This window comes from Callionymus lyra, chromosome 4, assembly GCF_982586985.1.
Source record: "Callionymus lyra chromosome 4, fCalLyr1.hap1.1, whole genome shotgun sequence".
Lineage (NCBI taxonomy): Eukaryota > Metazoa > Chordata > Actinopteri > Syngnathiformes > Callionymidae > Callionymus > Callionymus lyra.
Window position 1 is genome coordinate 20,124,033 of NC_141821.1, and position 17,036 is coordinate 20,141,068.

Genomic DNA, 17,036 nt, shown 5'->3' on the forward strand with positions numbered 1-17,036 from the left:
CAGATGCTTTCAGACTTTCACAACTCAAGGCTAATGAAGTCAGAGACTCCATAAAATCTCCATAAATCTCACAGAAAGGTCATAGAACTGAAGCACCAGGTGATGACAAATCTTACCTATAGAAAGTTTTATAACAAAAGTTAAATGTGGTTTGTTACATTTCTAAGGACTTTTGACATTATTGAACATTTTTTCAAGTGTCTTTTTTTCAGTAGAAGTTCTCAGTGTCTATGAAGTAGTACATAAATGGCTCGAAGAAAAGTCTTTCTTCTCTCTGTGACTCCTCCTCTTCCCTCAGTTTGCATACCTCTCATTTTCTTTCCCTTCCTTCATCAGCAGTTTGGCTCTTCTCTTTGAACAGTGGTGAGAATAAGAGGTCAAGTCTAGGTGGTCTGTTTGCACCTGCACATTATCTTTGGTTTGTCTGTCAGTGCACTGGCGGAGCGAGAGAGGGAGAAAAAGAGCGTGGGAGAGAGAGAGAGAGAGAGAGAGAGAGAGAGAGAGAGAGGGAGAGAGAGGGAGAGAAGGGAAGGGAGGGACTGTGACTCTCACTACTAGTTGCTTCAACATCCAGCTGCTCCTGCATTCCTCTGCATGGAGCGATTGGGGAAGGCTGTAGGCTTTTTAAAGTAACTTCTAAAGTAGGTTCAAAAAGATTTCCCTGGATATCCAAATGTACCTTCTGGATAAAAACCCTGCCGGAGATTGATACAAGACTTTTTTTATTTTTTGTCTTTGGAACTGAGGACCTGCACGATGACAGAAGTAGCGAGTCATTTAATGATGGTGAGTGGATTGAACGTCTGAATATATAGTAATTACAAGATTGCTAAATCAAGGGAAATAGATAAATAAATAATAATAATAAATAAATCTTGTATGTATTTATTTTATATGTATTTATAAATAAAAGGTTTTTACGGTAGGTGAGACAAATAGATAAACTTAGAAGAATTTATAAAAAAAAAAATCAAAAAATCAACTTCAATTGCTAAAATAATGATAACAATGATATATTAAATTCCATGCATTAAGGATATGATATACATTATTAAAGTGTCAATATGATGACTTATATATATGGATAGATAGAAAGATTAACTTTATTATTCCCTCTGGAGATCTCTGGAGTTTCATTAAAACAAGAACAAAGTTCGTACAAAAGAACAAAGTGCCAGGGATGACAAAGTGCAAGTATGAAGAACAAAGATGAAATGATACAGAGGAAAAAGGACAGAAAGATTAACATAGAATAGAAAAACATCATCCTTTCACTCCGCTGCTGGCCCCAAATTCAGAATTATCCAGCCGAATAGCAGAACGAATAAATGGTTCCCTGAGTCTATTAGTGTTGCATTATATATAAAATCATTATTTTTATGATAATCATTTTATTTATATAGCACTTCTTTTAACAGTGGTTAAAAAGACTACTACAACTACAGTTAAAAATGAAACAAAACATTAAAACAGCACAGTAATAAAACAAGATAAGACATGTGTTCCATTCAAGGAAAAAATTAAATGATAAAAACACTGAAAATAAAGGAGAGTAAAAGCCCAGTGATGAACCCAGTTAAGGGTTAAAAGGGGACATCACATAAAAGCCAGTCTGTAAAAGAGATTTAAAAGAAGGCACAGATATATACATAGTATATATCATATAATATTAGTATTGAATATATCACAACGTGAAGGAAAACTTTTAATAGAATGAATTGGATTTTAAGAGGGGTACATAGATAGATTTACTTTTTTAATCCCTCTGGAGATCTCCTTTGGGTAGCTTTAATTAAAAGATTTGTAGAAATGATTTGTGATTTTCGACCACTTTGTTGTCTAACCATAACTCTTCTGTATGTTGATTACTTAAGTTCTGGAACATACAATTCAGGAACTAAAATCTGTGCTATGAATATGAGGTAAAAAAGAGACACATCAGCGTGAACCCCTCGACTACACATTGCCCAGGTGTGGTTCAAAAGGTCATGCCGGTGTCAGTGGTTCACGTGTGGCTGCCAACTATGGCACGAGCCAAAACACCCCACAGCCTCTGACTCAATATTTTCCCAGGGTTTAACTAATTATAACATGTTGCCTCTAGTCCGGCAGATTAGGTGTCTGGACTAAATATGCTGAGTCGCGTCCACGATTCTGGTGAAGCTTACAAGGAATATTTCGCACGGGAATTTAACCAAACACTGATCTTTATTGTCTGTTTTGGCAGTGAACGCTGACATGAGGATCAGATTTGGGGTTTTCTGGTAAATGTGAAACCACAACCCAACAACCACACGATAAAACTCAAGTGTTCTTAGTATTTTGAGAGTCAACTCGAACTTAACCTCTTTTGACCTGAAATATTATGAAGTTATTTTTTTTTAAACCATTGAATCTCAAGACGAAAAGATAAGTTAAGTGATGTTAACTATTACCTGTGCAATCAGAGACAAAATTTGAATTGAATTAAAATATTGTTTCTGTTCTTCAAAAGCACTCGTCAGCGGTCAGTACTATCATTCTGAGCCGAGGGAAGTTTATTTTTACTGTGACATATTATTCCTAAAAGATCTAAACATATTTGAATCCTCTTTATTCTCTTAATCTGTTGGGAATATTCTTTGATCCCTCTTCAGCTCGAGGCTGTTTCAGAGGAATTCTTGTTCTTTCCTGAGTCTTGGAATTCTCGCCCCGCCGTTTTCTTCATTTCCTTTTCTTTTATCTGCTGCTTTTTCCTTCAGCCAAACCTTTTTTTTTTACCTCCAACCCTTCTTTTCTCCATGTTACTAATTCCCACAACAAATTCCCAATCCTCGCCTTCAACTCTGTGTCATATCCGGCTTGTTTGAAACCCAAATATTAGCTGATCCCAGGCATGTGGCGGTGGAGGTAATCTGGGCTTTTCCAAACAGACACACACACTCTAAAAGGTCCAAAGATAGATTTCCTTTCCTAAGAAAAATGAACTTTCTTTCCTGTGAGGCGCTCACGCCATCCTGAACAATGATGGTCGCAGGCTTGGTATGCACTTCAAGGTCAAGTCCCGCCCATTATTTACAATCTTGACAAAGTCTTCCCCAGAAGAAGAATTACTACATGTTTTTATAATAAGTTGAAGGAGGGTATGCATGCGTGTGGCATTTATTAAAGCAATTACAGTCTGCTTGAAGACCAAACAGAGAGTGGGATGAGGGAGGAAGAAAAATAAGTCAGTTTAGCACAAGAGAGGGGACACTGAGGGACTCCTTATTAAACAGCGTCCGCGATACAATGGCGGCTTTGTCAGGTGGGAGGAGGAGAGAGCTCGGCTGGAATGTAAGGGAGGGGATGCTAGGGCGAGATAGAGGGATGAGGGAAGGAGTGATAATGGCATAAAGATAAGAGTTGGGAGACAAAACATGGGACAAAATGAGAGAAATGGAGAAAAAGTGGATCATGTTTTGATTACTTTTTATTGTGTTAAAGGGAAAATATACTAATTAAGAATAAAGTAGGATTGTCAAGGTTGGGAAAAAAAAATGTCTCTGGTCTGATGTTTTGACAAACTCAATACAAACTTCCATGAGTCACACATTCTCTACAGATGGAATTCTCTAAACTCTCGTTTTGAAACCAAAAATCCAGACAGACAAAAACAATGAAGCAAAAATGTCAAACCAGCTGGAGGAGAAGTAGAGAGATGTGGAGCGAGAGAAGAGAGCAGGACAAAAAAGAAAGTGAAAGAAAGAGAAGAAAGAGTTTCTACTTTCTTTTCACATCTTCTACTTAGTCCTTCTTGAACCCCATATTTCTATGGCTGTCATTATCTTTCATTCCAGATGTGGGACTCAGCTGTTCCACAGCTGAGAACAAAGAAAAAATGTCGGTTTTCTCGTATTTTCTTTCATTTATCAGAAACAAATGCCATTTGATATAAACCTGATGAACATTTTTGGGGTTGAACTTGATTACATCCAGAGGAAATGTTCCAGAAACAGCAACTTCACTCTCAAGGTTATGGTGCTCTCTGAGATGTTCCCACAATACGTTCCTTTGTTCTCTCATGGAACGGTGCAGATTAATTTGTGTGAACTCACATCAACACTGACACACTGACATCATGAAAACGTGGGCTGGAAAGTTATTACAGTTCATAGGCCTTGTTCTAGATTCAAGAGCTTTCTATCAAGTTAGAAAGCAAACACTTTTACTCACAGTACAATATTGAACTACTCAAATGCTCATAACCTCTTTCAAATATAACCCAAAAAATGAATATCACTATGATAAGAACCATAAAGATGGAAAAAACAAGACAAGGTCCAGCCAGTGCAATGCATGTTCGTACACCTATGGCTTAAGACTGGTTTCATGAGTGCGGACACATTTTCGAGTATGATTCTCCGTCATGTAACACAGTACTATTTGGGGTGCTACCTTCATGCTGTTGAATGTACCTACATGATTACATTTATAATTGAATTGTTCTTCGGCTGGTCTGTAGCCCGTCTCAACTGGAACCTAAAGGCTGATCTAGGATTATTGAGACCAGCCTTAAGTTATCTTACCCTTTGGCATTCAAAGGACACCACTTATAAGCTGGATAAAGAAATGAGAGAACCTAATATTTCCAATTTCTAATTGTGACTTTGAGGCAGTGGTTCACCTCTTCTTCCAGATGGATCAGAACAGAAAATTGAATGTTTTGCCATTTCTCGTGCATCTCTTTGTCAAAGAAAAAGGAGAGAAGGTGAAAAATGTGCCTTCTTTTGACCCTTAAATTAGCCCCTACTTATGCCTTGCTTGACAGTTTCTAACATGACGGCGAGATAACATCCAGTATAGTGTTTGGGGATCGTGAAAACAATCAGGATTCCAGAGGTTTTTTATCTGGAACATCTAAAAAGGGGGTCAGAAGAAGACTCTTTGTTATGCACAGGGTAAAGTCAAGCAACTTAGTAGACGTGCCCTGGCGTGTCCTGAGTGGAGCTCACCTGGTAGTAGAGCAGCCAAAACTACCCTTGAAGTAGGAGTTTTGTCCTGTCATCACTCACAACATTCTTGCTTCACCTTCCTTGTCATTGGGTTTCCGTAAAAAAAAGCTATTGTGTTGCCATTATACATGTGTTTGCTTTGTCTACACCGATGAGGGATGAAGCTCAGTGGAATGTTCGGCCCATATCTTTGAGATAGAAAAGAGCTGACGTGTGACTTATTAAGGGATGTTTTTGTCGAACAAGCACGAGCTTGTAGCTACATTAACATAAATACACTGGACGTTTTCTTAAAAGAGATGATTTTGTTGAGAAAAGACATGATTTGAAATGTAGCTCTCTGTTTTTAGGTACATTTTTCGATAAAAGATCACTGATGGAAGTTTAGTCTCAGTGGAGAACCTTGTATTTGCTAAAGGTCAACTGTTTACTTACCTATCCAGATTTTCAAAACGTTTTTTTTTGGTAAAAAGACCATGGTCATATCTTGAACCAGACTGAGGAACATATGTACTACAGTAAATACACTTTAATCACCAATGTATTGTTTTTTGGATATCATTTTTGTCTTAAACCCAGAAGTAATTGGACCAAAGTGACTTGATATCTAGGGGGGTTGACCCAAGTTCAATTACAATACACACAACAAAAGACAAAGAACAAAATATGTCTTCGGAAACGAGAAGAAAAAATGAAGAAATTGAAGAAACTAAACTAACAACAGCGTAGCGGTCAACACTAGCGTACGATAGTAAAGATAACATAAAGATGATAACTCAAAGTGCATAATCTCACACGCTGAATTAAATATATACAGCGAGATTAAATGTTAACCAATGAATCACACAAGTTCTAATACAAAACACACAACAAAAGACAAAGACCAAATAATTATATTTATGAAATTAAAGAAAAAAAATTAACTAGACTAAAAATAGCTTAGTGGTCAACCTTAATGTACGATAGTAAACATAACAAAAGATACGATAACTCAAAGTGCAGAATCACACACTGATATATATAGTCTGGAAAAAACCTGAAAGAGAATGGAAATTTAATGTTGAATTTTCAAATGACCTCACAGCAGAGTAAAAGCTGGTCAGGATGTGACTCCATACAGGAAGTGGATACTGAATTAAGGGAAGTGATGACTATTATTTATATTTCTGTTTCAAGCAGACGGCCTGAAGAAATGAAATTGCCGACAGATTATAGAAGAGTTTGTGAGACACATGAGAAAAGCCAGTGTGATCCAAGATGAACCGCTGCAACAACAGTAAGAGTTGATACGCAGTTACTGTGTTTAGCCATGTTTGTTATTACAGGGATAACTCGGAAGAGGAGGATAAAAAGTAGAGAGGAAGTTTGAGGAAGGTTGAACAGGGGATTTCCTAAACATAATGACTATAAATTACACATCTTTGACTTCAATGTGATTATTTTGAAAACATCAACAACAAACTGGAGCTGGAAGCAGTGGTTGGATGTTATTGGAAAGTTGGATAGTACTACAAAGGTTTGCTTCTGGAATGTGCAGAGAATGTTTTAGGGAAATTGAATATGTTACCTTTTATCCCAAAGTGTTTATTTGTTTTTTACTAAACGACAAGATAAATGCTAGCAGGAAATTGTTGCAGTCTGTATTAAATACATTTTTTTGGAACCTGATATGTTTATGAACAAAAATATTCGACTGCAGCAGGAATTTATTGGTTCATAAAACAATGAAATTATTGTCATGGATATCTATTTATTTGAATTGATTTATTAAGTGTGTGTCCTGACATTAATTTGTTGATTTATTTCGGCTAAATTAAATGAAAAATTATTATTGAATTTCATTGTCCTTTATTAATTTTATTAATGCATTTCTTCCACTTATGGTGAATAATAACATAAAAATAATAATAAAGTAATCATGCATGTTATGATGTAGAGAGAAGTACATATATTTATATAATTTATTTCTCTTGGTTAGAAGCTCAACAACCTCCACCACTGAAAATGTATAAATGGAAGCCAGGGAGGCCATGACCTTGACCCAGAGACAACACAAGGGATAGCACAACAGATTTGTTTTCCGGCATTTGGTTCACATTGACCCAGAGATAACACAAGGGATACCACCAACAAATTTGTTTTTTAAGGCCTTAAGGCCATCTTGGCCCAGAGGCAACACAAGGGATACCACAAACACATTTGTGTCTGGGGCCTTCGGATCAACTTGTCCCAGAGACAACACAAGGGATAGCACCACACATTTGTTTTCAGGCATTCGGGTCACATTGACCCAGAGATAACACAAGGGATACCACAAACACATTTGTTTCTGGGGCCTTCGGATCATCCTGACTTAGAGAGAAACACAAGGGATACCACAAATACATTTTTTTTCGGGCATTCGGGTCACTTTGACCGACATAAAAGGGTTAAGAAAACGTGCTTTTACAAGTTAGGATACAATAAAATCCATATCACAAAACATTGTATTGTTTAATTAAAGTGACAGCAGCTTTATTTAGTGGTAAAATAAATATAAATAAATGCTGTAAATACTTTTTAGCTTGCATAAAATATAAAATTATAAAATATAAAATGGGACCTACATTAACTTTGTGGATGGAAGTTAACTGTTGTCAAATGTATTACAAGCAAGTAATCAACAAGTCCCATTTTCTTTTTTTTCCCTTTTTTTCCTGTCTCCTTTAAACTGAAACACAGCATATGTGTTCCCTTTGAAGTGGCTTTTTTTCCTTAGGAAAACTTTCACACAGTGCTTTTTTCCCTGCATAAATCCCAGCTGTTTCTTCTTTATATATATTTGTTCACCTACTTACAAACACTACATATCACAGTCACGCTCCACTTGGTCGCCACTCAAATTACAGTTTAACTGCTCATTCTCCATTTAAGTCTAATTATTAACCAACTCTCTCTCAGGAATCTGAGATGATGTTCCAGCCGGAGTCGGACCAGTTTCCAGCTGAGCCGAAGGTGAGAGGATCACATTCCTGTTGAGATTGTAGACGTTCAATAAAGTGAGTCAATCCTGACGTTGACTTCTGAACTGTGTTGGTTGTTTACAGTCTCCGCCCCTTGACCTGGTGGACACAGGGAACGGTTTGAAGGTCCAGACGGCCACGCCTCATCTTGTCAGCCTGGGCAGTGGGAGGTTGAGTATAGCCATCACCCTGCTGCCACTGAAAGAAGGTAACCTTTCCAGCCTTTGATCTCAATTGTCTGACGTTAAACAGATGACATTGAAAGTATTAATATAATAAATGATTTTTTTTATCAACACCCATAATCCTAGATAGATAGGTGGATGGATGGATGGATGGATGGATGGATGGATGGATGGATGGATGGATGGATGGATGGATGGATGGATGGATGGATGGATGGATGGATGGATGGATGGATGGATGGATGGATGGATGGATGGATGGATGGATGGATGGATGGATGGATGGATGGATGGATGGATGGATGGATGGATGGATGGATGGATGGATGGATGGATGGATGGATGGATGGATGGATGGATGGATGGATGGATGGATGGATGAAGGATGGATGGATGGATGGATGGTCGGTAGAAGGTCAATAATGAAAATTACTTACTTACTTACTTACATTTGAGCTAAGTGGCTAAGATAATCGCTAACATTTTGGTGTTAGTTATACTATGAACTTTGAAATAAGGTGAAACTTTGTATCATTAACATCCAAGTTTATTTTTTATTCATCAATTAAAATGTAATGTCGATACTATAAAACTGATATACTTTTTACCTTTTTTAAATTAATTTCTCATCTTCTCAATCTAATCTTAATTCCTCAGGCAGTTTAAAACATGAAACGTTATTATATTTTTAAAATGGATTATTTAATTTTGTTACATTTAAAAACATATTTTTTGCTATAGAACCTGCAATACCTTTATATTGTTTCATCTTTTGGATTCTCTTGTGATATTGTTTTATATATATATATATATATATATATATATATTCTATATAATAACAATACTAGATAATAATAAATGTTTTTTTTATATTGTTAATGATATTTCAATGTATTTTCAATGCTAATTGAAGCAGTTTTATATACATGTATATGTGTATACAGGTGTTCTAACATGCTTCAGAACCTAATCCCTCATCAGGTTAACAAACCATCAGCCTTGCTTGTTACTAGTCCAGCTAGTTCAACACACACGCTGAGAGATGCATGAGATCACATCAGGCTTTTATTTATTCTGTATTTCCATGCCGTTGTGTGAACAAACTACCATAGTCACTCACAAGCAGAGGTTGTTGGTAAAACTGTGATGGTCGCTCGCTGTCATTTGTCTTCTGTGTGTCTCAGAGGATTTATTGTACGACAAACACAGAAGCTTTCATTGTACTTACTTTCTTTTCTCATTCTTTAACACTAGCTTTAATATCTTCTTTTATGTGAAGGAAAAATGTGAGGTTTTAAGTAACAAAAGAACATTAGAATTCATGTATTAGCTTTAGACTGGAGGGATGTGAGAACCAGGTTCAGTGATATTCTGTTACAATAAGGAATTAAATTGACCAAAAGACAACATATAAAGTACAATCTGACAGGTATTGACTCAATGGTCTGACCTGAAGAGACAGATGTCACATTATTGTTCAAACTGTAGAGGGGCAAAGTTCACCCTTTCTCTACTGATAACAACAATTTCACCAGTGCTGTAGTTGTGTAAAGACAACCAGTGAGAGGCCTGACGACAGGAGTGTAATCTTTACTTGGTGTTTTCTATCAAGGGTCACAACAGCAAGACTCCTTGACCTTATCTTTATCCTATCTTGCTCATCTCTCCTACTCATCCCTTTCTGTTGGTTCTCCACCTCATTCTTATAGTCTGTTTGCAAAATAACCCAGAGACGGACTCGCAGACCGAAGATAGAATTTCCGGGATCTAACAAAGTTCCATGTGGATTAAGAATAGTTTAAAAGTTTTTTTTACTTTCTGTAAATGGTATTGAACACTCTTCGTCTTCGTACTTTGTTTTGTGCAAATGAGTTCCATCAAGTTAGTTAGATAAAGTAAGTGAGGGGCAAGAAAATGGTGTAAAAGCAAATGTGGCTGGAAATGATTTATTGACTCATCCACTATTAAGTTTAAACCATTTAAAAGACAATGTATTTTATTATATTGTCGTTTTTATCATTTAAACGTACATGTTTAAATTATAGCTTTTTATAAAATGCATTTTTATTAACACAAATGTTCTTTTATATTTATTCTCACATTTAATGACAAATCATTGCAATCGAAGTAAAACATATATTTCCTTCAGAATATGACAATTTACTTTATTTTTTGTGTTTGTCTGTTTTATCAACTTTGTTTTCTTGTTCTTTCAGGGGTGACCCGGATAGGTCGAGAAGACGCCCCGATTCCTCAAGATATCACCATCCAGGGTCCCGGAATTGAAGCAGAGCATTGCCTTATCTTTAATGAAGGTAACTACAAGTACACGGAAAAACCTAAACTTTACTTCTACTTGTTTTATAATTTCCTTGTATTACAGTTCCCTTTAAGAAACTTTTTAACTTTTGTATCTTTCTTATCATTAAAACATCTGTTTTACTGTTGTCTTTTTAACGCTTGTTTTAGAATCTGTTTGTATGGTCTCCTTGAGTGTCTTAAAAGGTGCCTTATAAATAAAAATGAATTATTGTTATTATTATTAAATCATTAATGCCCTAGCAGTTTAAAAAAACATCCTTCACATTAATTATCATGACTGCCTTTTGAACAGTACTTTTGTCTGATCTGTAATGTTTTTTTTTTCACAGCTTCTAAATCACTTTTTATTACCTGCATCTTTTTTTTACCTCACAGAAAAGTGACCATTATCTCTGTTTATATGTATATCCACATGTAATTAGTTAAAAGTTTAATTTATTTTTCTGGTGTGCATTCCAATTAAAAGCAACATTTGAAGTAAAGTGTCATAAAAGGGCGTGATAATAGTGTGAGGAGCTCACAACCCCTTTTTTTTTCCCGGAACAAACAATGGACACCAACGTAATTGTCAGTGATTTCCATTGTCTCACAGGAGGGGTGGTGACACTGGACCCCTGTGGTCATCCTTGCAGTTTGGATGGAGTCCAGGTGACAGTGCCCACTCCACTTACACAAGGTAAGATATGTGCTGTCTTATCGTCACTTGGGGTCGGGGGGGGGGGGGGGGGTCGTGAATCTGTTTGTTTTAGGAGAAGATAGATCACTAAGTGGACCCTGTTCTGTAAACGTCATCCAGAGGAGATGCTGATTATCTGAATCAACTCAATACTGCGTCTGTAGTTTTCCAGACGATTGTCCAGACATGACGCAGAGTGCATCAAAAACAATACATATTAAATTGAATTAAGTAAGTAATTTATATTTATAGAGCGCTTTTCCAGACCGGGGTCACAAAGCGCTTAAACAATCAAAACCATTCTCAATAAAATATATACTTTAAAGGTCAAGGTGACACAGAGAACAACACAGGAGTTCCACAAAATCAAGGAAAAGCCTGAACAAATAAAAATTTCTTAAGATGTTTCTTGAAGGAGTCAGTAGATCATCAAACACAGAGAGAGAGGAAGATCCTTCCAAAGCTTAAGAGCAACAGGATTTTGCTCCTCTGGTCCTGAAACGTGTGCGAGGAACCCTCAGTAGATTCTGATCCACAGACCTCAGAGCCCGAGCTGGGGTGTAAGGCTGGATCAGATCACTGATGAAAGGTCTGACCATGAATAGATCTGAAAGTAAGAACCTGAATTTTAAAGTTGATCCTGAAGGAAACTGGAAGCCAGTGAAGAGTTTTAAGGATCGGAGAAATGTGAGTTCTTCTACTAGAGCAGGTCAGAATTCTCGCTGCAGAGTTTTGTATTAACTGCAGACGAGACAGCTCCTTCTTGTTAAGACATGAAAACAAACTGTTGCAATAGTCCAGACGAGAAGACACAAACGCATGGATTAAATATACATTTGTCTAATGGCTGCTACATGACTAGCTCTAAGCCTCGCATATTGATTTTACAACCTTAGAAGAGGCCGTCAGTCAAAAATGAAAGGTTTATAGAAATGTTTCTCACTTTTTCATGAGGCATCTATTAGACTCTAGAAGTTACCCAGTAAATACTCTTGAAATGTGGACAGGCTGCAGCAGCTTCTGTGGTTTGGAAGGCTTCACATGTGTGTTGTTGAAATGCATACTTTATGTGTACATTATACACATGCGTTTAGTAAAAAAGTACATGTTCTAAACTTCAGTGTATCTGTGTGTGTGTAGAGAGAGAGAGAGAGAGGCGGAATAAATGTTCTGTGTTTGTGTGTGTGTGTGTGTGTGTGTGTGTGTGTGTGTGTGTGTGTGTGTGTGTGTGTGTGTGTGTGTGTGTGTGTGTGTGTGTGTGTGTGTGTGTGTGTGTGTGTGTGTGTGTGTGTGCGTGTGTTTGTGTAAGTGTGTGGTATGATATAATCCATGGTGGTTTGGAAGCGCTTGCAGCTACAATGAGTCACAGCTTCCAGTCATGGCACAGAATACTACATTTGTGTTACAGCGAGCACAGGGAAGTCAGGAGTTAGAGTTTGTTGTTTCCTCTCTCGTTGTTTCCTTCAGACCTTTACCGTCTGCTACGATCACTGCCTTCCTGGTTGACGATTCAAAACTCTCATTTTCAACATCTTCTTATTCATTAGGTCTGATCCCCTCTTTCCTTCTTTCTCTCCCTGTGTCTTTTTAGATGCAAATGTGACATGGACTCGTTCTGCTTCACACGCCGATCGTTTCTGTTTACACTTTTTCCCTCGCCATCCTTTGTTCCCTGGTCATTTTCGGTTAAATATTGACAGGCCTATTTATCTTCCTGCTGAGCCTCAAATATTGACCTCGTCTTTCGCTGTTTCTCAATGAAGGTGAAAAGGACAGAAAAGAGAAATGAGACATCCACAAAGCTCAAAAGGTTCTGAATGTTTCCGGAAAATAAAGGAGTAAAGGAGAGCAAACAAGCCCCGGGGAGAGTCCACCTGGGCCCCGATACTCCGGGTTGACTCGGTGTAACCATATACATGAGCGCACACTGTGGGGGCCGATCTGGGGATGATTAGAAATGTTTGGAAAGTTATCTGTTCGGCATGTGAGACTCCTGGGCTTGACCTGGATTCACGTCAGCCTCAATCTGGACATAATCTGACATCTGGAAGTCACTTGTCTCTCTCTGTTTGAGCAGCAGGTCACACTAATGAAAATTAGTTTATTAAATTAGTATTAAATCACAGAAATTTCCCTGAGAGTGTCATCTCAAAGGGATCAATAAAGTGCGGTCTAAGTCTAAGGTCTAATATCCACAGTGATGTTATACTAAATGTTGACATTAATGTTACTTAAAGCCTCTTTTTTTTTAAACTTTTTTATTGTCTTGTGATGATGCCAGCTCCTAAACAACATCACTGCGATGAAGAATGCATAAGGAAATTACTATGAAACATCAGATTAATACCAAAACCTGTCTTGAACTATGTATTATTACCGCAAAAACTGCAATCGGCATTTAAGAAAATGGATAGACACTGGAAACTGAGTTCACTAAAATTTGTATCTTTACAGAATATATATTAGAAAATAAATACAAAAAAATAATACATTTCTTACCAGCCAAACTAAATTAAATATAATTTCTAATTTTGCTATATAGCTAAATAGTATTACTCTCCTATATTATCGTCGTTTTCACATTGTTTGACTTCTTTCTCTGCGGTTTTATCTAGTCAAAATGGAAATCATCTATTTTTTATTATTTTTTATATTTATTTTCAAAGCATCATCTCTTTCAACCCACTTTTGTTATGTTTAAAATCATTCAAAAATGAACCTCAAACAACTGTTTATATAATGCGGTCTCTCTGTCTGTCTCTGGTCTGTCCGCATCTATTCTCTTGTGGCTTTTCCTCAGAAGTCACTTTAATTAACACCTCGGTAAAAGACATTGATGTTCAGAGTTTCATCACAGAAGGGTTTTAATAATCTGTAAATCGTACAAGATGGGTTGTGGGTTGGTAATAACCTTTTTAAAAGGTAGAGAGAAGACAAAGAAAGGGAGAGGAGGCGTCTGAGACATACCTCACTGCCTCATAACCTTAGAGCAGACCAAGACAAGAAGAATAGGGGTGTCACTTTTCTTTTTGGGCATACATTTTTAATTTACATAAAATTAATCCGTTACATTTGAATGTAACTGTTTTATTATCTTTATTACCTAATATTTATCATACTGTTTCTATTGCATCACACTTTCATTACCGACGTACACCCTTGCTGCATTGTTTTAACCCCCTTTGAGTTGGTACGGTCCGGTAAGAGACTTGTAGATGCTAAATCAGTGAACTTTCTTCACTCGGAGACCAGACGGATGAAGAGCGTCATCGAGGACGAGCAACAACAATAACACAAGCTCACTGCAGCTTTAACTTCTTTATTTAACCCACGATAGCGTGTTTTAAGTTAGTTTTTACGTCTATTTTAGTCACTAAGAGCAACTAAAAGAACCAAAAACAGCCGAGACTCCACGTCCTGTTCGCTGAATGGGACAGAAAAAGGTTTGTGATGCAGTTTATTTTACATTACAAGCGGATAAAGTGAGCTAAAACTCGCTATTTTATTAGTAATAGTTTAATCTAAATGGTCGATTAATTGTTTTTTTTAAATATGGCACTGTTTACAATAGACAGTCTAAAATATAATCCATGCTCAGTAAATACATGCTTCTTGTTTTTTTGTTTTTTTATTATTATTAATGGTTTATATTTCCAATATGTATTTTCTCTTAAGATGTATTTTGAAAATGTTTAGCATTTGTTTACATAGTTAAATACAATTGTGATGAATTTCCCTTTTGTGTGCATTAAGATTTATTTATCTATAGTGACTCTTAACAAAGGTGCAAAAAAAGTATCTTTATTACTGAGTATTTAAGTGTAAATCCCCATATAAGCAACATCTTTTTATAAATAAATGAGTATCACCGGTGTTTAATAAACCCGGCCACGTGCTTTATAAACTAGTTATTCAATTTATTCTGTACTGTGTCAACATTCTTTGTTGAAGTGTTTTGGAACAGCCGATCTTTTTTATCTCCAGATAAGAAAGCAGGGAACCCTGCTTTCACCAGGTGGCGGGTCAAAATGCATCTGCTCTTCAGCTGACAGCATTGATTTTCTTGTGGACAATCCAAAGCTCCAAGGATTGGCTACAGTTGAGAAAGAAGTTTAGAAACCACCATCTGTCGCCCTAGGGTTAGACTGGAAATGTGTGAGCTGTTAATATAAATCACGATTATAATGATCAAATATATATATTGACTAGAGGAAAATTAACAGTCATTCTCAGTTTCTGACTGTTGTTGTGGACCTCACTCCCTCACAACAAAAATAAACATGCATAGGTCATGCAAGAGTGGCAAGTTCACATACGGGTGCAAGTTCTACTGACAAAGAGAATTAGCCTGTGGCCACGAAGACAGTCCGTGGGCTTTAGATACTCGACACCTGAAAAAAGAAAATCTGCTTCATTGTTCTCATTGTGATTGTCCTGACTGCTCTCCCCCCTTTCCTGCCTTTTTTAAAGGCTCTCGGTTGGTTTTCACCAGTTTGAAAAGATAAACGGTTAAGGTTGTCATTTTGTGTTTGATATATAAATGCTTAATACCACATGGTTGATATCTAAAATGCAAGGTTCACAGTGTTATTTTCACTTGTTCTGAAGCATCGTGATTTTACTTTTATTTAACAGCGTCAAGACTGAACAGTTGAATTTCTTCTTGTGGAGATAAAGACTTTAAACTCTGAAGTTACTCCCAATCAACCTCTTTATGTTTTTGGACTGTTAGATTTCTTTAAGTGATATTCAGCCATAATTCAAACTTCACTCATTTTCTACTCACCCTCATGTCGACTAAGGGTTGGGATTATTTTCAGAGTAATCATTTCCTTATTAGAGTTATAGACAAAAACGGACATCCATTTTAATAAAGCGACTGATGCCCAGTGGACGGACCTACTCTAAAAAGTGGCTTGAAAACATCCAAATTCCTTTATACTGCTCGTCTGTAATGTCAATCTTGTATTGAAGCCAATTTTTTTGGATAAAATCTTTGTTTTATGATTTTTTTTGGCCGATGTTTAAAGAATAACAATTGATATAAACCGGAAGTACTCCAGGTAAATTGCGCGAGTGCTTCCTGTGTAGACTGTATACGATGTGGAAGCGCTGAAAATGATCCCAACCCTTAGTCGACATGAGGGTGAGTAGAAAAGGAGTGAAGTTTGAACTCTGGGTAACTATCACTTTAAGGTTAATTTATAGGCCCCAGAGGGAATCATTTGATAAACTATGGGAAACACCTTCCCATGGGTGTTAAAGAAAGAGTAAAAGACCCAAACATTTTGGACTCATTGACAAAGAACAGTCTCCTCTTGGCTGTTGAGGACTGGACCCGGTGGCCGCAAGATGTGTACTTTGTGGTTTTAAGGCCAATTTGCACTCCCACTAGGACCTGTGGTCAACTGTTTGTATATTTTTACACGTGTTTAGAAGTCTCCCACAGCATCCTGAATCTACGTATTAAAAATCCCAGTGAATAAATGTACTTCAACTACTTTCAGATGAATTGATTGACAAGTTAAATGTTAACAATTAGCAGGTAACAAGTGCAGGATTTGTATTACTGGTTTATTTGTCTTTCCAACCAAGTGGTCTCGACGTAGTAGCTCCTTCATTGATGTTAACCAAACAGAAAAACAGTTTTGAGTTTCCTACCCCATAACATTGTGGTCAGAGCTTAGTACTGTTTCCCAGTGCTAGATGGGAACATAAAATTGGCTCCAGACATAAGCGAGCTCCTCCATCTGGCTCCTCAAAGAACTCCAAGGCCCAGGTTTACTAGAATACAACCATTAAAATGATCCTATAAATGTATGCACAGCTTAATTTGAAGTTGTTGGAGAGGGTTTGTATGTAGTGGTGGCGAACATAT

General features: G+C 36.9%; 1 protein-coding gene across 5 annotated transcripts in view; it reads left to right on the top strand.

Moving 5' to 3' along the window:
• Positions 1–584: 584 nt before the first annotated feature.
• phldb2b (pleckstrin homology-like domain, family B, member 2b) overlaps positions 585–17,036 on the top strand; it is a 41,600-nt gene continuing 25,148 nt past the window's right edge. For 2 of the 5 annotated variants that reach the window (XM_087789091.1, XM_087789087.1), the window contains exons 1-5: positions 585–786; positions 7,914–7,967; positions 8,060–8,183; positions 10,377–10,475; positions 11,075–11,158. In XM_087789091.1, coding sequence (XP_087645217.1) covers positions 757–786; positions 7,914–7,967; positions 8,060–8,183; positions 10,377–10,475; positions 11,075–11,158 — 391 coding nt within the window. In that variant the 5' untranslated portion in view covers positions 585–756. Of the gene's footprint in view, positions 787–7,913; positions 7,968–8,059; positions 8,184–10,376; positions 10,476–11,074; positions 11,159–14,432; positions 14,602–17,036 lie in introns of those variants that run through there. The other 3 variants (XM_087789089.1, XM_087789088.1, XM_087789090.1) reach the window with 2 other exon arrangements.